At 32.3% G+C, this 22126-nt stretch overlaps 2 protein-coding genes across 2 annotated transcripts; both read right to left on the bottom strand.

The window, feature by feature from the left end:
• Positions 1–10417: 10417 nt before the first annotated feature.
• Positions 10418–14065, bottom strand: LOC126667009 (beta-amyrin 28-monooxygenase-like). The gene is made up of 4 exons (XM_050359952.2): positions 13572–14065; positions 12698–13201; positions 12408–12595; positions 10418–10856 (listed from the first exon to the last, which is right to left on the bottom strand). The coding sequence occupies exons 1-4, from the start codon at positions 14020–14022 to the stop codon at positions 10554–10556; spliced, it is 1446 nt and encodes a 481-aa protein (XP_050215909.1). The 5' UTR covers positions 14023–14065; the 3' UTR covers positions 10418–10553.
• Positions 14066–17891: 3826 nt separating this feature from the next.
• On the bottom strand, positions 17892–21517 carry LOC126666724 (prefoldin subunit 1). Its single transcript, XM_050359581.2, has 6 exons — positions 21409–21517; positions 21277–21330; positions 21075–21180; positions 20963–20969; positions 20777–20861; positions 17892–18170 (listed from the first exon to the last, which is right to left on the bottom strand). The coding sequence occupies exons 1-6, from the start codon at positions 21430–21432 to the stop codon at positions 18057–18059; spliced, it is 390 nt and encodes a 129-aa protein (XP_050215538.1). The 5' UTR covers positions 21433–21517; the 3' UTR covers positions 17892–18056.
• Between the last annotated feature and the right edge of the window lie 609 nt (positions 21518–22126).

Here is a 22126-nt window from a genome sequence, read left to right as displayed (position 1 = left end):
TTGTGCCTCTTGCGGATTCAAAGCAAAAACTCTGGCTTGACCCCCACCAGCCTGTGAAGTCTGACCAGCACCACGACCTCCACCATTCCTTCCTCCACGATTTCCATAGCCACGGCCTCTCTGGCCGGTAAAAGGACTTCCTGTTTGACCATATCCAGATGCTGCCTGATACGCAGTCCTCTGTTGGTTGTAGGAAGGTTGCACCACAGTGGTCATTGAGCCTTGAGGTATCTGCCTCGGACAATGTCTAGCAAAGTGACCATACTGACCACAATTAAAGCACGCTCCTGAGACAAGATGGCACACTCCGTAATGCCTCTTGTTACAGGTCCGACAAATAGGAGGTTCCACTCCTGCATTACTTGTTGTCCTTGCACTATATCCTTCTCCAAACGTATTAGCTTGTGAATCATATCTAGCTCTTTTACGTTCTCGATTACGCTGAGGTCTAGGGAAGTTTCCATCATGAGACTGTACTGGAGCACTCTGCACCACATGCACATTCTCATTTCTAGTCGGCACTCGATCAGAGGGATCTGGAAGTCTCCCGTATCTAATCAGGGTAGACTCGATTTGTTGAGCATTATCAATCAGCTGAACCAAATCCCTAGTCACACTCGACATCAAGCTCACGAACTCAGGTCCTAATCCCTTTACAAACCTCGTATTCACTCTAACTGGATCCACATTTAGGTCTGGTGCAAAACGACTCAATCTTGTAAAATCCGTAACATACTCCTGCACCGACCTATCTCCCTTTTCCAAATTCAGTAATCGATCCCGATGCAGCTCAGTTACTGAGTACGGTAGATAGGACTCTCTAAAGCGATTAACAAACTCAGCCCATGTCATCTGATCCATAGTCGGTTGAATAACACGTTGAAACCAATCCTTTGCTGGTCCTTTCAACGACATTTCTATCATCATAATAGAATGCCTTTCATTAGCTTGGAGACGTCTAGCGTTACGCTCCACTTCGTCCAGAAAATCTAACGCATCTCCAGTACCGTTGAATTCAGTTGGCTTAAGACGCATGTAAGCCAAAGTAATATCTCTATCCACATTTCCGATTAGATGTTGCTGTTGTTGCAGCAATTGCTCCCGTTGCATAGTCTGGTTCTCCACGTGAGTTGTTGCCATAGTCGCAATTCCAGCTAAAAACTGTTCCATATTAAATCCTCCAAAATTCACTGGTTGAGGCATTCCTGGTGCCTGCACTGGTTCTTGCACATTGGCAGCTTGTCCTCTGCCTCCTCCAGCTGCTCCAGCCGGTTCCTGCTGTCCACCCTGGACAGAAGACTCATCTTGAGCCTCTCCAGCTATTGCTCGTGCCATAGCGCTACGCGATCTAGTTTGTCTCTGGCCAGCCATCCTGACCAAAGCAAACAACGCCCCGATCAGCAATCATACGATGAACATATTCTTACTTCCAAGTGCAAAACTAATCATATATGCAAACGGATGCATTCGTATACTATCGATCACACACGTATAACAGACTCACATCCTATAGATAAGAGTTGAAAGCGCAAAACAAACGAAGACAAATCAATGACATAATTCGAATCCTATAGCTGCAGTAGTTCCTATCTTAACCTAAAGGCACTGTCAATCCTAGGATCACATAACACACAAAATATAAGGCAATGGCCTAGGAAACTAAACCATTGCTCTGATACCAACATTGTCACGACCCGATTTCCATCCTCGAAACTCGAGCCGCGACCGGCACTAGGGAATGGGAGTGGTAGCTCCGAAACCCGTAGCAAGCCTAAAACCACTACAAACTTTTTGCGATATAAACAAGCAAGCGTTTTCAGAAAAGCTTTTTAACGATAAGATATTAAACATCTATGTACATTTTCTGAAAACCATCAATAGAAACTAGGGTCTTACAATGCGATGCCACATCAAGCATTGCCCTGTTTCGCACATCAAAATCAAACGGTTTAAAGCGCAGTAACACCATTCAAGTTTACAAACATCAGAGTATAAATATACACTAGACCGTTTGACAAAACTATATGCGTATCTAGGACTAGTCTACTGCAGCACTACTGATACATACTTCTTCTATACATACTTCTAAGCAGACTTCTGAAGCAAGAATAGAAGCCTGTCACGTCAAAAGACTATTTACCTGAAAAATGGTTATAACAACGGGGTCAGTCGAAACTGAGTGAGTTCATAAGTTTACAATCGAGTATTCTATAAAACAAAACAATGCAATAAATCATTCATTCATATGCATCCAAATATAACTTCCGATTGAAACCCTAATCCTTGATTCATCGAATTATCAAAATCGAATTCTTTCTTTCGAACAAAACGATATATCTTAATCTTGCTGGTAGGTTGCGGGATAGTTCAACCAGATCAACCAATACCATTTGGTACAGTCCCGGGATAGTTCAACCAAGGTGACTGTCCATCTTAAAGTCCAACGATCGATCGATATGAATTTCATATTCAAACAAACAAAACATTTTCAAACACAACCGAAGGAGTATACAGCTTGAACTTAACTAGTGATCACGTAGTTCCTATTGCCGCCCAATAGGAAAGCATGTTTCATCGGATCTATACTGGTTTCAAGATAATGATGCATGTATTTCATACAAAGCATTTTTGATAACAAATCGTGTTATGCAATTCATATAAATCATTTTACGTTTAAAAGCAATGCATTTTCAATACATCAAAAGTAAACACATATAAACTCACTGCTTGCTTTTTCCCCAAAAACTTTATTACGCGACCTCCGTCAAGCTCCTTGTCCGGTAGCTGGTTGCCTTGCCGGACCTAAGAAACAGACAAACATAACTCGAGTGAGAGTCTAACTCGATAGACATTCTAGACTCGAGATATAAACACACACGTACTCGCTCACGGATCGAATATCACTTTTCATTCAATTCTCGGCATGCGCGTGCGGCGACGAGTGTTAAACTAACTCAATAGGAGTACGAAAAATCGGGGATGCGAGGGTCGGGGGGGTTGCACGAGCGTGCAGGGAGGTACACGTTCGTGTACCTTGATGGTACACGTTCGTGTACCTTGGTACACGGTCGTGTACCATATATTGGTACACGTTCGTGTACCTTGGTACACGTTCGTGTACCATGGATGGTACACGTTCGTGTACCACAAGTACACGATCGTGTACTATCGTACACGATCCTCCGGAATCGATTTCCGGGGTTTCCGACATGCTATATACGTAAAAACGCTCCAAACTCAACCAAAACGCGTATTCTAACATCTAAACATCCAAAAACGATCCTATAATCGATAAAACGATAAAATCGTTTCGTGGCCTAAAACTTTGAATCGATATAACTCAAAATATATCCGTCCAAACGATAAAACGTCAAGCTTACCGTGATACGTCACTGGAATACGATCAATTCGAGTTAAGAAACGTCAGAAACGGACGAGAAACGGCGATCGGACGACGGAACGTAATTGAAACGGCGAGCGAGAGAAAGAAATGAAATGATAATGATGATCTGATACCTTCATAGAGAAGGAGTTGGAAGATATATACAATCCGGCTAAAGTACACTTTGATCCTTGAAACTTTTTAAATGTTTCAATTTAATCCAAAACTTATTCAATTAATCTTTCTATTAAATCATATACGTATTATTCATATCCAATAAATAATACTATCTCAAAATATATTATTTCCGTTAAAATCCTCAAATTCCTATTTTCGAGGCTTAATTGGCTAATTTGCACTTTAGCCCCTAAACTTTTCACAATTTACGATTTAGCCCCAAAATGCCTCCACATCCAAATTTTCAATATTAAATTCCTTAAATCCCACTAATCCGCTTTCTAAACATTATTCTAAACTCCCGATAAAATTAAATTAAATTCTTCTTAACTTAACTTATCGGAAATTACGACACGTGGCACGACTTATTTATCTTCAAATAATTGGGGTATTACAGGTTTAAACGTTAAGAAACGTCTCATTGATTTATGTTTGTGAAAATCCAACCGGTATCATTATTTTGATATACGTATTTGAAATGTGTTTGTTTTTGTTTAATATATGTGTGTAAACTTGGAAATTCACCAGTATATCTGACCCACGTTGTTGTACCCTTTTTCAGGTACGTAGACTGTCGTTTTGATGAGACTTTATATTCTTGTTTCGTGAAGTCTATTTTTGGGTCATATGGTATTATGTACATATGATCTAGTAGCGCTGCAGTACACCAGTATGGATAGACAGATGCTAGCATGCTTTTGTTGCGATGATTTGCCACGTATCAACTCTGCTTTATATTTCATCGCATGTTTATATTATATGTATGTATGCATGCTTATGTTCATTTTGTGTTCTGATGCTTCTCGGGTATGTGTAATACCGAGACATATGTAAGAACAGTTGGAAACTGTAATGGCATCACTATGGTATGTTTAAAGTGGGCCCGACGTGACATTTGTTTAGTTGTGGTGATTAACTTTCACGGTTATCGGTTTTGGAAAAGAATGGTACCCCAATCACGTTTTAAAAAGATAACGAAAGTTTAAGGAAACGGTTGATGGTTTTTCTGAAAAGTTAAAACTGGAAAAGAGTTTTTTAAATAATTCCGCGAAAAATTTATACCAAGTTTTCATAATATTTAATAAGGGTTTTAGAAAATGAAATATTGAAATCGTTTGTTTAAAGAATTTGCTTTTTATTTCAAGGCTTGCTACGGGTTTTGGAGCAATCTCTCATATTCCCTAGCGCCGGCCTCGATCCGAGAATCGGGTCGTGACAGTGTTAGACAACCAAGTATCAAGCTTAGAAATTTCCATCTCTATCACATGACTAAGGTTGCTCCATACCAGTCTTCTTCTTCGTCAAGTACGCGCCATCCTTTACTTCAATATGTTTCTTATGCACAACTCTGACAAAATTATCAAAATTTTATTTATGCTATAACTACACTTTTGGAACCTGTGACTTATGAAGATGCAATTTAAATTCAAAATGGCGAGATGCTATAACTGCTGAAATAGATGCTCTTGAGAAGAACAACACTTGGACATTAACATCACTTCCTCCTGGCCACAAACCTATTGGGTGCAAGTTGGTGTACAAGATTAAACATAATTCAAATGGTTCAGTTGAACGATATAAAGCTCGTCTAGTGGCAAAGGGTTTTAATCAACGATGATATGACTACTCGATATAAAGCTCGTCTCGTCTAGTGCCAGTTGAACGATATAAAGAGACTTTTTCTCCCGTGGCCAAACTGACTACTGTCAGTTGTTTACTTGCCATAGAAACTGTGCAAAAATGGCCACTTCATCAAGTGGATGTAAAAAATGCATTTCTCCATGGTGAATTACTTGAGGAAGTTTATATGCAACTACCTCCTGGTTTACATCGACAGGGGGAGCAATCTATGGTATGTTGACTCAATAAATCACTTTATGGACTTAAACAAGCTTCTCGTAGCTGGTTTCAGAAATTTTCTACAACTGTTCAGCAAGAAGGATTTCATCAATCCAAGGTTGATTATCCATTATTCACAAGGAGTTCTAGTAATTCTTTTACAGTTGTACTCATCTATGTATATGATATGATCATAATCGGGAATGATGACAAAACAATATCTGTCCTCAAAGAATCTCTTCGCACCAAATTATGCATCAAGGATCTCAACCAACTTCGATATTTTCTTGGTATTGAAGTCGCTCGTTCTACAAATGGTATTTCAATATCTCAAAGAAAGTACACTCTTGATATCTTAGACGCAGCTGGATTATTTGGAGTCAAACCATTGCCAATACCAATGGAAGAGAACGTTAAGCTTTTGCCAACAGTTGGAGATTTATTGAAAAATCCATTCACTTACAGAAGATTAGTTTTTTTTTTCCTCAAAGGCTAAAACTTCATTAATAATAATGAACATTATATAAATGAACAATTTCTCAATAAATTGAGTAAACTATTCGATAGTAAATGATGAGAGCTATATAAAACAGTCATTGATTAGGGCTATACCAACCAACAAGGGTCACCCAAATACCAATCTAAATAAATAAAAATTACAAATTTAAAGGACTACAACAAAAAATTTAGATCTATAATAATGTAAAATTTATAGTAAGTTGCAAGCATTTAAATATGTTAAAATACTCTTTCAACACGCTGGAATAATGCCGGAGATGCCGAGAAGGATAACAGAGATGTCAGGATAGTCGCCGGAGACACCAAGGAACGCTAGAAAATGCTGGACACGCCGAAAAACCAAATAAGAAAGGAATTAGAACCCATAAAAGGTGAGGGGAACCCATTTTAGGGCAGAAAGGATAAAAGAAAACTAAGAAAAATCAACAAAACTTGTGATTTTTGTAAAAGACATTATTTATTTGTTATAAAATGAGAAATATGAAGAAATTTGGAGTTTAGGGAGGTGATTCTGGCCAAATAAAGGCCAAATCCACCTCCCTAAGAAAATTGGTTGGACGACTCATTTATCTCACTATTACAAGGCCACAGATACGTTATGCGATTCACATCCTAAGTCAGTTCATGCAAGAACCAAGAAAACCTCACTTAGATGTTGTTCATCATCTTCCGCGATACCTTAACGGTTCACCTATACAAGGGTTATATTTTCCTACCAAGGGAAGATTATTATTGAGAGGCTTTTGTGATGCAAACTGGGCTCAGTGTTCGATCACAGAAAATATGTTATTATTATTGCATATTTCATAGAGGATTCTTGATTTCATGGAGAACCAAGAAACAAACAATAGTATCAAGATCCTCAACGGAATCAGAATATTGTTCTATGGCCTCCTTGACATGTAAGGTTACATGGCTCAAATACTTGTTGAATGATTTGCGGGTAGAACACTCACAGCCAGCCAAACTATTTTGTGATAGTCAAGTAGCACTCCACATGGCTGCCAATACGGTTTACCATGAAGGCACCAAATACATACAAATCGATTGTCGCGTCATCTGAGAGAAAATTCAGTCAGGTGCCATAGTAATTGCTCATCTTTCGTCAGCATGCCAGCTTGCCGATTTATTAGTTCATCAATTTTTCATTCCATTCAAAGCAAGTTTGGCGTCCTTGACATACACGCTCCAACTTGAGGGGGAGTATTACGGGAAAGATTACATTTATATAATTTTCATATTCATGGAAATCTGATTTGCTAATTTTAGAATTATATATCAGTCAGTTTCTTGATTGGTTGCAATTGATATTTTTCCTAAAGTATAATAAGTGTCACTATGTATCAATACACTTGTAATTCATACCTTTAAATATATAGAAATTTCCATAGTTGTCATCCGAACAAATGTCTCTAAAAATTATCATTAGACGCTTCAATCCCTTATCATATTTTACCTGTTCGAAAAAAGTGTGTATAATAATAAAAACATCTTGATCCAGATTTGTCTGAAAGAGTTTATACTCTTTTTAGAAGTATCATTTTCTTTAATTTCAATTCTATAAAAATAATTTTTACTTTAAAGAAAAACGACGTACTCAGAAGAGAATAAAGGAGTGAGAAGAGAGGTAGAGATGAGAGACATTGATGACATTTAACCTATGTAACATCCATAGATGAATGTATATTTTTATAGTATTACTAATACTTTAAATTTTTTGTTTAAATAAAATGAAAAATTATTTTTATTGGTGAAAATAATACTCATGAGATTAATAATTATGTCCTAGGCCATGTTTATTTCGTAGAATAAAATACACATAAAAATAGAATAACTATTCTTTGATCTTTAAAAAAATAGGGCTTTTTACTCAAATAACCAACATTCGTGTTTGATTTACTTTTATACTAACACATATTTGACATTTTAAAACTACCATGTAAGGGAGAAATTATTACTTTTATACCATCCATATAAATAGAACCCTCATAACACAAACCCTCATAATTATAATTATTTTCTCTCTCCTCAATTTTCTCTCTCCTTTCTCTTTCAATTCACCTTTCACACAAATCTCAGATTTGTTCTTCGCACCAATCCGCCTCCGCGGTTCCATTTTTGCCATTTTGCCTCCACCGTTTCGCCTTCGCCGTTTCGCCTCCGCCGTTTTGCCTCCGCCGTTTCGCCTCCGTCGTTCCGCCTCCGCCGTTCCGCCATCTTTCTTTTATCATTTTGATTTCAGATCTGAAGTTTTTAATTCTTTTTTTTTATTTTCAGATCTGTAATTTGTTTATTTTTTACTGTTGTTTTCACCATTAAACATGTATAAAGATTATATTTAAAGAATCTAATACTCATTTCATGTAATGTAAAATAATTTTGTGATTTTATGGAATAAAATTCTGTTATTTCTGCATTTTTCTTGTGTTTCTGCGTTTTTTTATTCTGCAGAACGATTTGTTGATGATGATTGATTGCTGAATTATTGTAATGTTACAGTGTTGTTGATTTTATGTTGACTTTATGTTGATATCAACTGATTTTTTTTAAATTTTTACATTGACAACTAAGATAATATTGTCTGTGAAATGAACTAAAAAAATTAAATTAAATTAAATCGAGACTAGATAATGATATGATAGCATCGGGGAAGAAGACATATAATGATGTTGTATTATTGTAATGTTACAATGTTGATATGGTGTTGATTTTCGGTTGATATTTTGTTGATTTTAGCATCGGTGAAGAAGACAATAATGATGTTAAATTATTGTAATGTTACAATGTTTATCTTATGTTGATATAGTGTTGACATGGTGTTGATTTTGGTAATGGTAAAAAATATAAATAATGATTTTGAATTATTATAATATTACAAATTTGAATTTATGTTGATATTATGTTGATTTTGTGTTGGTATTTTAGATTGGAAAAATAATTTATTAATCTTTGGTTAATTTAATGTTGATTTAATGTTGATTTTATATTGATATATATAAAAAATTAAATATATGATAAATAATAAATTTTGATGAATTATTAGCAAAAATAAAGGTAAATAAATATTAAAAATAAAAATTAGTGTTAAAAAAGATTTACAAAATTAATACTATCCAGTTTATTAAATGTTGTTAATATTATGTTGATATTGTGTTGATATAAAAACTGACAAAAATGTCAACAATAAATAATGTACACATGTTGATTTTATATTGATTTTATGTTGATTTTGAATTGATATTTGATGACAAATAGTATACACATGTTGATTTTATGTTGATTTTGTGTTGATCTTCAATTAATTTTAGGAATATGCGCATGTTAATTTTAGGTTGATTTTAGGTTGACATCGAGTTGATTTTGCGTTGATTTTGATTAATATAACTTAAATAATTGTACATCAATAAAATTCAACATTGATTTTATAATAAAGTTTGTACGTAGAACATAATATAAGGAGCAAAAAACCAACCAAATTTCAAAAATGCCGAAATGAATTTAGTACATTCTAATAAATTAACACTCTAGAAAATGAAAGTTATAAAAAATGGCTGAATACCAATAGCATATGTTTATGTAGGGAATTGCATAACGTTTATCGAGAAAAAACACAAAGAGATCAATTATTCAAACAAATATGTGCACTCCACATTCCATCCTGCTGCTTTTCAAATAAACATCTATTCCGCAAACTTACAGGAGGCATTTATTTCACAGACAATATTATCTTGTTTGTCAATGTTAAAAAAAAGATTAGTTGATATCAACATAATATCAACATAAAGTCAACAACACTGTAACATTACAATAATTCAGCAATCAATCATCATCTACAAATCGTTCTGCAGAATTAAAAAAAACGCAGAAACACAAGAAAAATGCAGAAATAACAGAATTTTATTCCATAAAATCACAAAATTATTCTATTACATGAAATGAGTATTAGATTCTTTAAAGATAATCTTTATACATGTTTAATGGTTGAAAATAACAGTAAAAAATAAACAAATTACAGATCTGAAAATGAAAATGAAAAAAAAAAGAACAGCAAATTTCAGATCTAAAATCAAAAAGAGAAAAGAAAGATGGCGCAGCGAGATAAAGGTGGAACGACGGAGGCGAAACGACGAAGATAGAACAGCAAAAACGGAACGGCGGAGGCGGAACGGCGGAGGCGAAGGAATAAGAACGTGGAAAAACTCTGCTGGACTCGTGGAGAAGAAGAAGAAGCCGCCAAAATTCAAGAGAAAAAGAAGAAACAGTAGAAAAGTAAGAATTTAAAGAAATTAGGTTACAATTTTAATTTTGGATGGTATGAAATATAAACTTTGGATTTGGACTGTATAAAAGTAAACTTGGGCCAATTATCAGTATATTGGGTAAAAAGCCCAAAAAAATATTTGTTTCATAAAAATAACAAAACAACTATTTTATGAAGCAATGAATAACTATTACATATAAAATAACTGTTTTATTTCTCACCTATCCAAATGAACCAAATTCAATCTTAAAATAATATCAATACCACATCAATAAAATACAATACATTTAATTTTGTCACACATAAAAAATGATCAAAAATATTGCAAGGTCACAAAGACAAAGTGAGATGGAAAAGGCTTATTCCTTGGTTGAATTATGGAGAGTGATGAGGAAAAAGGCGAATCGGAAGACCCTGAGCAGGAATAGGCAGAGGATCAACAATCATTTTCTCGTCGGGAATGATCTTCTGGAAATTAAATCTTTTGATGAGATTGTGCATGAACACCAGAATTTCCAGTCGAGCATACTCTTTTCCGGGGCACATTCTTGGTCCTCCTCCGAACGGTACATATGTGTACGGAGCTGGTCCTTTCCCTTCGAATCTAGTTGGATCAAATCTTTCTGGTTCTTCAAAGTATTTTGCATTTTTGTGTGTTGAGTTTGCACTCCAATATAGCTGCATTATTTCAAACCCAACAACGTATATTTTGTGTCACTATTTTAGTACTTTCTTTATTTAGACGTTTTTTTAAATGCATCATTTTGATCGTACAAGTATGATTTTGAAAAATTAATTTTAATTGTAAACAAATCTTCCTTATGAAAAACATTAATATAATCTTATTTACGTGACAATGACATTCGTTGAAAAATGGTATACTTGAGACAAGGCTATACAATTATCAAAAAGACAAATGCAAAAGATAACAATCATTTAATGAGTGTCAAGTGAGCAAAATTAATATAAATCAAGTGGACTTATTTATAGTTCAAAATAATACTTAATTTTTTAGTCATGAATCATGATATTATAGTTTTTCCACTGACCACTTGAAACATTTAATTAGGTCTACTTTTAAATTTAAAATTTATTAACTGTAGCCTAATTTCATTAAGTACATTTTAATTATACTCGACTTGCACATTAAAAAACCAAATTTCATATACCTTTTTTCAGTTATATTCAAACTTAACATATTTTGAATTGAAAGATATTTATTAAAATTATAATACAATTGACAAAATTAAAAAAAATTGGTTATAAATAATAAAATTGAAAATTTGATAAATATTTTTTTAAATTGAGTGCTTGGCTATAATTATGTATTTATTAAAATTTGATTATAATTGATAAAATTAAAAGATTAACCCAAAATAAAAAAAGTTACAATTATTATATATATATGGGTTAATGTCAAAAAAAATCATGAACTTTACATGTTTTTTCATTTTAATCACGCAGTTTAAATTTTCTCATTTTCATGCACGAACTACCACTTTTTCTCAAATTCATGCACGGTGCTGAGGTAGCACTCATTCATTGGTGTAAAATGACCTCCACCTCAGCAAATTACGCCAATAGAGTCGTGACACATAAGCACCGTGTATGAATTTGAGAAAAAGTGATAGTTCGTGCATGAAAATTAGAAAATTTAAACTGATATATATATATATATATATATATATATATATATAAGTGTGTGCGTGTGTGTGGACTAAGCCAAACTGCTAGTCGAAGGATATGACCTAATATTGAAATGCAAGACCTAATTGAGATTTCCTTTTGAATCGGTCAGATAATTCCTTCATATTTTTTCTAAATCAATTATGTATAAAATTGTCACATTTACACTAAACTGTAATAATTCTATCAAAATTTGAAGTTGCCAATTTTATTTATTTTTTTTAAATTTTTTTACAATTATATCACCATATAAAAATTTAACAATAGTAACTGGCATGGCGATTTGATGATAACATAGCACGACAAGTAAGATGTCACAAATAATTAAACTATAAAATTATAATTGTCCAACAAAATAAAAGTGATAATTCTTTTTCAAAAAAAATTATAAAAAATTAATAGCCGGTGAAGGAAATTTGTGATTAGTCAATCTTTTAAGTAATTTTGTATTAAACTACACCTACATTTATTAACATAGTATCTTAAAAAAAATAGAGACTAAAGAAAGTTAGGAAGTGAAAGTTGAGTAAGTGAATTAAGTACCTTCCATCCTTTTGGAATATAGAAACCATTGAAGGTAAAATCAGTGATAGCTTCCCTGAAAGCACCTTGAAGAGGTGGTGCAATTCTCATCACTTCACATGCCACATTCCATGAATACTTCATCTTTTTTATGTCTTCCCAGTTCACCAACTCTCCTTTTCCCTTTGATTTTGCTATCTCCATTTGCTCTATTTTTATCATTAATTTTTAAACCAATTAATTTGGAATCTAAAACATATTATATAAGGATAATTACTAATTACCCCTTACATTATAGAGGAGGCAGGTACCTTTATAAACCGCGTCGTAAATATGAGGGAGCTGAGCAAGATAATTGACAACAAAAGTGCATGCAGCACTAGCAGTATCATGTCCGCCGATCAACAGCCCAAGAATCTTATCAGCAATATCCAATTCATTCATAAACTTGCCGTTCTCATCACAACTTATCAACATATGTGATAATATATCCTGCGTATTACTCGCATTCCCTGACGCCATTTCGGTCTTTCGTTGCTTTATAATACTCACCAGCTCTCTTCTTACAAACTTTGAAGCTTTAATGGCTTTTCTGTAGGGTGTTCCAGGTAAGTCTATTGGGATAGAAATGATTCCTGAAGCTATTACCTGAAATGGTTCTGCTAATTTTGCGATATGGATCGGGTTTTCTAAGCTTAAGAATAGCCTGCATGCTAACCAGAAGGTGTACTTCTTTGCTAGAGGGAAGACGATGACTTCTTTTTTGTTTTCCCATTCTGAACTGAAGTGGCTTTCAGCAATACTGTCCATTATACCTTGTCACCCAGAAAAGAAAGAAGAGAAACTTAATAAATACTAGTTTCATCTCAAATATCTACGTAATTGATTTTTTGATTACCGTATTTTTCTCGTTTTGCAGTTTGGTTATCGAACTTCAAAACGTTATAAATTGGTTACAGTACTATTTTTATACTAGAAGATAAAGTTTTAATTTAAACTTAAAGCGGGTCGAGGTAAAAATCTGCGCTTTTCGGCAAGTGACCACGCGATACAACAAAATGATAATTTTTGTAACCACAAGAAAACAAAATAAAATATAATATCCATGTCGTAACGAATTAAAAGCTTAGTAACCCACCGAGTTTTATACCGGAATAATAATACTGGTAAAGAGTTAAAGTTTACCAATATATCGATGAAGAGCCTCAGGTTTAAGAAACTGAGGAAGAAGCTTTCTCAGAATAACAGCTTCTTCCTTGGAAGAACTTTGAAGAGAAGAAGGAAAAATCTTATCAACCGATTCCGGCCACCATGCCTGAACAAGCTTATTTTCATTAGAAAACAAGAACTTATTACCAGAAGAACCGCATAAAACCGCCGCAGGCTGTCCGAGAAGATTAGTTTTAAAAACCTCAGAAGAATATTTACAACATCTGTCCAAAACAAACTTCTCAGGATGGCCTTTCCATCCCGAAGACAAGAACTCGAGGCTTTCGCCAACGTAAGGAAGTCCCCAGTTTCCTGGAGGAAGATTCGGGTACTTGTATTGTGATTTGTGCTTATAAAATATGATGAAGAGAAAAAAGGTGATGAAGCAAACTAAGAGGATGAGAAGAGTAATAAATAGGTGCTCCATTTTTATTATTTATAATTATTTTTGGGGTATTTGTGAAACAATGTGAGTAAAATGAGGTGTTGATGATGAGTTTGTAAGGCGAGTTTTGAGCTAATTTATAGGGAAACAAAAATGTGGTGGTTGTTGAGAGTGAAGACTTAAAATGTCAAAGTCTATTTGGTTTGGGAATTGTCAATCATATAATAGTAATTAATAAGTTAATGAAAGTTTACCTTACTCATAATTAGTTAAAGAAAATAAAGTTAGCTAGGGTGACACTGAAAATCATAATAAAATGCATCGTTAAGATTGGAGAATGGCCTATCTAAGGTTTAAAGTTATAATCTATGTATCACGGACACTTTATCCAATCAACGTTTTCTGTTTCGAAAATGTTTCAGACACTTGACATTCGGATACGAAACTCCATTTTCTACATATATAGAAAATCTTAAAATAGTTTCACCATGGCGAAACTAGAAATTTTATAATGGAATAGCTGATTGGTACAAAATGAAATTATGGGGGCAAATTGTACAAAAATCAAAGTATAATAAGCATATTTTTGAAAATATTTTAAAATTGAAGGATTAATTCTATCTTTTAAAAAAAATTTGAGAGGACATACGCCACCTCAGCCTATAAGGCTGGGTCCGTCCCTATGTTTCGCCGTGTCCAAGTGTCCTGTTTTCCCGTATCTGTTCCCGTGTCCGAGCTAGCTAGATTATAATTTATTTAGTCCATAATTCAAATGCTTGCATGTGTATATATTTTGTCTTTTTAAAAGAAATTAATATCTATGATTAGATTTAGGGTGAATTACTAAAACCCCCCTGAGTTTTAATGAAATACATTAATTCACCCCCTGATTTTTGTAAATCCATTATAACACCCCTCAGGTTTAAATATATTGTACTATCACACCCATCTGATAACTTTTTCGTCGGTCAACTCAGTCAAAGGGATATATTTGACCCTAAAACTTATTTTTTGTACAGTTTCATCCATAAATTGTCAAAAAAAAATTTATTCATTTTCTAAAATATTAATATTAAAATATGATGTAACATTTTAATAAATTCTATTTATAAATTTTATTCACAATTCTAAAAAATTAAATAACATTTTAAAAACTAAATTATTAAAGCGCGATTCTTTATAAATTTTATTGAACATAAATATATTAGATAAATTTTCGATTCATAAATCATCACATTTTAATGAATTCCATATATCTATATAATTAGGCTTAATTTCTTTAAAAAACCCCCACCTTGCATTTTTTTTTCGTTTATACCCTGACCTTGTAAAAACACCATTCGTACCCAATTTTGGGTTTTTATGTTTCATCCCTACCCAAAAGGATTAAATTGTACTTTTTTCATTTGGAAAAGAGTTTAAAACATACTTTTTTCTATTTTAAAAAATACAAATAAATCCTTAAACTTAAAAAATAATCAAATACATCCAAATAATTAATTAATTTTTTTAATTTTATAAAAAAATTAAAAAAATTATTATTATTTTTAATTTTTTTGTCGGAGATATTTTTTAAAAAAATGAAGAAAAATTAAAAAAATGAAAAAAAAAATTCGGATATATTTTCTAAAAAAATTATTATTATTTTTAATTTTTTGAAAAAGATGGTATTTTTGTACTATTAATAACAATAATATTTAATTAGTATATAAGTTAAAAATGAAGGATTGTTTTAAACTCTTTTTCAAATGAAAAGAGTACAATATAATGCTTTTGGGTAGAGATGAAACATAAAAACTCAAAATTGGGTACAAATGGTGTTTTTACAAGATCAGGGTATAAACGAAAAAAAAAAAAAAAGGTGGGGTTTTTTTAAGGAATTAAGCCATATAATTAATAAATGATCCTTACAAAAAAACCTAATATTTTCAACATCAATGTGATTAGTAAATAATTTATTTAATTAAATGTTACACAATATTTTTAGAATTTTTTTTATCAATAATATAATATATTTTTGTAGTTTTACACTTTTTTATTATTTTTATCAAATTTTTTTATTATTTTAGAAAAAAATTTGTTTAATTTTTTAAAAATAAAATTGAAAATTTTCTGATGAAACTGGACAAAAAATAAGTTTAAGGGTCAAATCTAACTCTTTAATTTGAGTTGACTGACAAAACAATTACCATATGGGTGTGATAGTATAATATATCTAAACTTGAGGGGTGTCATAGTGGATTTATAAAAACCAGAGGATGAGTTAGTGTATTTTATTAAAACTCAGGGGGGTTTCAATAATTTACCCTTAGATTTAAAATAAAATTTGTTGTTCTAGTGATCTCCATATGTATGGAACCGTACCAAATTGTCAGAACCAAATCTCCATACTGACTTGTTCTAAATAATTAATTTTTCAAACCGAATTAAACCAATTTATAGTATAGTTTTAAAAATCTCTTGTAATTTTTTTTTATTAAATTTAGGTAGATAGAAATGGAATTTTGTAAATTTTATATTGTTATATTCATATCAAATCAACAATTCAAATTTCTGTGAAACATGAATTTTAGGTGAATCTGTCGTGTGTTTTAGATGGATTTAGGTAGATAATATTCATGTCATGTCAAAACAGTTTAAAATTTAGGTGGATTTAACATATATTTCAAATGAACTTAAATAGATCTTATAAATATTATTATATGCAGATTAGAACAACTCAAAATTTAAGTAAATTTGACATAGACTTTAATTAGATGGATCTTGTATTACTGTATTGATATTATTCTCAATTTATGTTTATGTCTATATAATTGTAGTAATATAGATATACATAAAGAAGTTATTCATTATTCTTTTTAAGGGTTTAAACCCATCAAAAGGTATCTATGTACTTATAAAATTTCGTTTATCTAGTCCTTTTCTTATTATTATTCAATAAATCCATTGATGGATCTTATTATTCAATAAATCCAAGTATGATTTGATTTTTATGAGTAGAAGTTGTGACTGTGTGACTGTGTGACTTAGTCGCCGTTAAACGGTTAATTTCTATAGCCCTCAATCTCTATTTTTTTTCTCTTTGCGTGTATTGTGTAACAGATTTATTATTTCATTTGTTCAATCGATATAATTTTAATTTAATTGCACAAACTTGAGCCCTTGGACTAGAGGCATAGGTTATCGAGAGTCATTCCCAAGCTTCTCTCTTCCGTTGTTTACGCCAAGTCGCCAACGGCTTAAAAGGCATGAAGCTCTCGGTTATAGATGCAATAGTCTAGCTCAAAACGTGTTGGTCAAGACGGAACCAATCTTCATATGTAATATCAGATGATTGATGATTAGCTTTGGAAAATCTATAAGATTCGTTAGTTTATAAATGTGAAAAAAATGGTAATATTACAATCTCGCTTTTATTTATTGAAAAAAAAAACACAACTATGCAAAAGAATACTTATTCTAAATTGCACTTTTAATCCGAAAATTTCATCTTTATTTAAAAATAAAAATCTTTTTATTTTTCATATTTTATTTTTACCTACAAAATTATATCGAAGATATATATCACATACATTGATGATACATTATGATAAGGAGAGCGTATAAAATGAAAACTTTTAGGTACAAAGTAAAAAAAAATTAAGTATAAAATGAAATCTTTTTCAAAAAAGACGTATTTTAAAAAAAAAAAATCAGTTTTAGGCCATTTATGAATTTAGAAAAGCAGCAAGATGCCCAAAAGTCTGATTTTGTTTTACAATATAGACAATTTATTCTCATTTATACATTTCCTATATATACAATATGAAAATAAATTATTGGCTAATTCGTTTATTATATTTCCTATTAGTATATTGTTTTCAAAAACAAAATTTTAAATAATATAAGAATAAAAAAAAATTATAAAAAAATACATTCAAAAAAGTAATTTATTAATAATCCACTTGACACCAACAAAAAGAGTTGAAAGGAAGAACATGTTAAACTAAACAAGTTGAAGTTTGAAATAAAGCAGAAAAGCAACTACAAGTCCATTGATATTGTAAAAATTGATCAAATTATCAAAAATAAAAAACCTACATTACACTCATGGACATTATCTGACGAGCCAGACCTGGATCTTGCTGCAAAAGCTCCCTCAGGTTGTTCTCCACTTCAGCTATTTGCTTTTCCAAGTATTCCTTTGAGGTCTGTCCAAAATCACAATAATTCGCTTATTTATCGACCTATAACTTGCGCGCCAAACTATTTTTCAGCAGTAACATTTTACGGACTTTTTAAAAAGTAAAACAAAATGGCCGGTACTCTCAAACCAGCCATCCTAATAAAATTATCAACAAAAGTTTCACTTGCTTGAAATCAAGGAGTAGAAAGTGCAAATGCATCATAAGAAGAAGAAAAAATCAAGCAGTTGGATTTGAACAGGCGAGGCCAGTTTGGTTCTGCAGTTGAAATCTAAATAGCTGAACCATTTTCAGGTACAAACAGAACTACTGAACAGAACCGGAACAATAGGTTATTAGAAAAAGAAGTGTATCCAATAACTAGTTAAATTTAGTCAAAATTGATTGAATACCAAATAAAATAAAAATAAATCAAGCATATAGCTGAAACGAGTACATATTCAATAAGAAAATGAAGGTACGCAATAAAATCCTAAAATCCAACAAATTCAAGTAAGAGAAAATAAAATGAAAAATATAAAAGATAAATTGTAAAAGTAAAATGTTGTGAAGACAAATTTGAGACTTAAACTACACTTAATCGCCATCCTTAAGCCCATCTTTCTTGTGTATTGCATTTTAATTTGATGACTTAGAAGAAAGTACAAGTTCAACAAAGATTTAAGAAAGGAGAGGAATAAGATTAGAGAAACAGATAAGCCAGTGACCCTTTTATCTAAGCCATATATGTAACCATCATCTTTAAGCCCATTTACCTTATATATTGCAATTTTATTTGCAAACTTAATAGAAGTCAGAAGATGAAAGGTTACGGAAGATTTCAGAAAGAAGAGAAACAGAAGGGTGGTGAGTGTTTTCCTTTAGCCATAGAAGTAACCATCGTTTTCAAGCCCATCTTTCTTGTGTCTTGCAATATTATTTGACAATTTAGTAGAAAATGAAAGGTAAAGGAAGATTTGAGAAAAGAAAGAAAGAGAATAAGAGAAACAAAGTGATGGTGAGTCTTTTCTTCAACCCAACGAGATGAGGCAGTAAAGAAGACATTAGGTTCCTTAATTAAGTTTTCCGTGTCTAAAATGACAAGAATAGATGTAATGCATGTTGTTTATAATCTATACTTCGAACATTAATTTTTAAATCTAAACTAATTAGTTCCAGTCATGGTAATCCTAGAGCAAATATGGTTTAAAGCAAACAATCCTCATATTCCTCACCCTTATTTAAGCACATGGACACAATTATCTTTTATGAAAAGCCTTAAGGCTTGGATAAAGAGACTTGTAGACTATTATGACTACGACAATTTAGAGTTCTAGATTTACTACTCGAAGAAGTAAGTTGGAAAAGTTCATAGAGAACTCACCACAAACTGTCTCCTACTTTGCATATTTAGCTTGGATCTATAATCTATTTCACCTCCTTTTCGTTCCAGCAAAGTCTAATTCGTACATCAGATTTCTCCTTGAAAATACATTCCTCAACAGTTTGTCCCTCTGCCTTGTTGGAAGAAACAATAAAGATGCCAAACTTTATTGTTAGCCAACTTTTATTACCTATAATTAAGGCCTTGGAATCTTACATACAATTAACTAATAAATACCACACTAAAAGAATACAGGAATCTAGTGAAAGAAAACTCCTAAGCTACCATAGTTCAGCAAATACTTGGTTGAATGAAAGTGGTCCTCTGAGAGCAAACATCTAAACACATAAATTCTAAAGTCTAATCAACCTGTATGCTCTACCAGGTACGTGTCACTGTGTCAGAATACAATTCTTCAATTCAAGATTAGCTTCAATAATATTATGCAAAGCCCTTAACTATATTCAGTTATTATAATATATGCACTTTGCCTGCTGGCCTTTCAAAGTCATCAATCAGATGTTGCAATCATATATCTTCTGACAATGAAAAACCAATCTCTATCACATTATACGGAACCTAAAATTACAAGAAGCTCCCCAGTACTTGGCTCTAAAGGACCTTAAAGTACAAGCAGAATGCCCAGACCTTAGTGTTTTATGTTCAAGTGTAAATGTACATGTTTCTTGCATATTACCCTCCTATATACTAATTCTTTTTTCTTTTTGTTCTTCTATGCATCTTTAAGTGTTTTATCTTAAGAAACAAAAATCGTCATACATGACGACACCATGGATCATGTTGTTGCTTAAACCAAAAATTTAGTCCGCATAGCAAATGCTTGAACAGAAAAGAAACCATACCGGTAATACGTAATAATACCACATTACAGCATCAAAACAGCTTATTCAGATAGAGGTTTTCTAACAGAAATCACAAGAATTGAATTTATTTAATTTTCTATACTACTCGTATAAATAACAAGCGTTTGCTTCTTGGCTGGTCTATGTCTATAATTCATGAACACTGACGCCATCAAAAAAAAATGATGAATAGTTTCCAAATGATTTCTAAATCTTGCGAACTGCTATGACTTGATCCATCAACAATTGAATTCTACCAACTGAATCTGTCTTCCTAAAATGGGAATAGGAACAAGGACTGAAATGCAGTCTTGGATGCACTTTTCCCCAACAGAATAACATGGCATATATATGCACAACAAAGAGAGACAGGAAAAAAGACAAACCTGAAGTGAAGAAATTGCAGTCTCGCTGTCCTTAAGCTTCTGTTCTTGTTCGGTTATTAGAACTGATGTTGGCTCCAAGACGAACCTGCGAAAACGCGCACAATAACAAAGAAAAAAGAAAATAAAATTCAAATGCATCTTTTCAAATCCAAAAACAGCTCAATTGGTTTAATTAGCAACACTCACGTTCTCCCTGCAAAAAACAACAAAACAAAGAGACTACTGAATCAAAAAAGCTAATTTAAAAAACTACAAAATCAAAAACAAGCCCATAAAATAAAAGAATAGTAAATAATACCTATAGATTTGTAAGTGTTAGTACCATCAGGGAGTTGATTTAGCTCCTCCAATGTCAAGAAAGCTCTCTTCTTTTCTCCTTCTTTAGCTCTCATCTGATTTTGAACCTGTTTTTCAAAATTAAATACCAGCCCATTAATTCAATTATATCAAACATAGAAAACGAATTACTGAAAAGATATGAAATTAAGAAAATGAATTACCTGCTTGAGTTTGGCTGTGGTTTCAATCATGCGATTCTGAATCTCCATAAATGCCTAAACACACATAATAATTAAATAAAATTAATAGGAAGGTTAAGGAGAGATAGAGAGTAGTTAAAAAGAAGAACGTACAGTTCTAATGGTATCGTCTGCCATTGGAGAATCAAAGAAAAACTGTGGAGTGCAAATTAAAAGTGAAGCACTAAAGCGTTGGCTTGTATAAGTCGGGGATGAGTTCTATTACACTTAAATAGCAATTTGCCCCCTTAACTTGTAAGCAATGAGCAATTAACATATAAATTAACTTTATTAGCAAATCAGTACACGAACTTGGTGATTATAGGCAATTAGCCCATTTTGGCAATTAGTTTACAAGTTAAGGGGGCAAATTTTTAATTGAAGGAACTATTAACTTACAAATTGAAGGGGCAAATTGTCGAATAGGGTAAATTGCCCATAATCACCAAATTTATGTACTAATTTGCACACAAAGTTAATTTATGTGTTAATTGTCCATTGCTTACAAGTTGATGGGGCATATTGCCATTTAAGTCAGTTCTATTATAGCAGACAAGAAAAATGAACAAACAATCACTTTACCCCGAATTTGTGTTACAGTTTCAAAAACGTCCAAATCTGAAACCGGAATCACTTTTATCCCGAACTTGTTAAAATCGGATTAAAACTTCCCTCTACACTCTCACCTCAAAGAGTGAGACACACTCTCCGATTTTTAATGGTATTTGATGATAAATGTGTTTATAAGATTGGATTCGTCCGAAAAACATGCAAAAACGCGCGGTTAAAGATATGGTAATAAGTATATTCAAAACATGTGCACAAAACTGAT

Source organism: Mercurialis annua, linkage group LG2 (assembly GCF_937616625.2).
Source record: "Mercurialis annua linkage group LG2, ddMerAnnu1.2, whole genome shotgun sequence".
Lineage (NCBI taxonomy): Eukaryota > Viridiplantae > Streptophyta > Magnoliopsida > Malpighiales > Euphorbiaceae > Mercurialis > Mercurialis annua.
The sequence above is the reverse complement of the archived record's forward strand: the minus strand, read 5'-3'. Positions and strand labels throughout refer to the sequence as shown.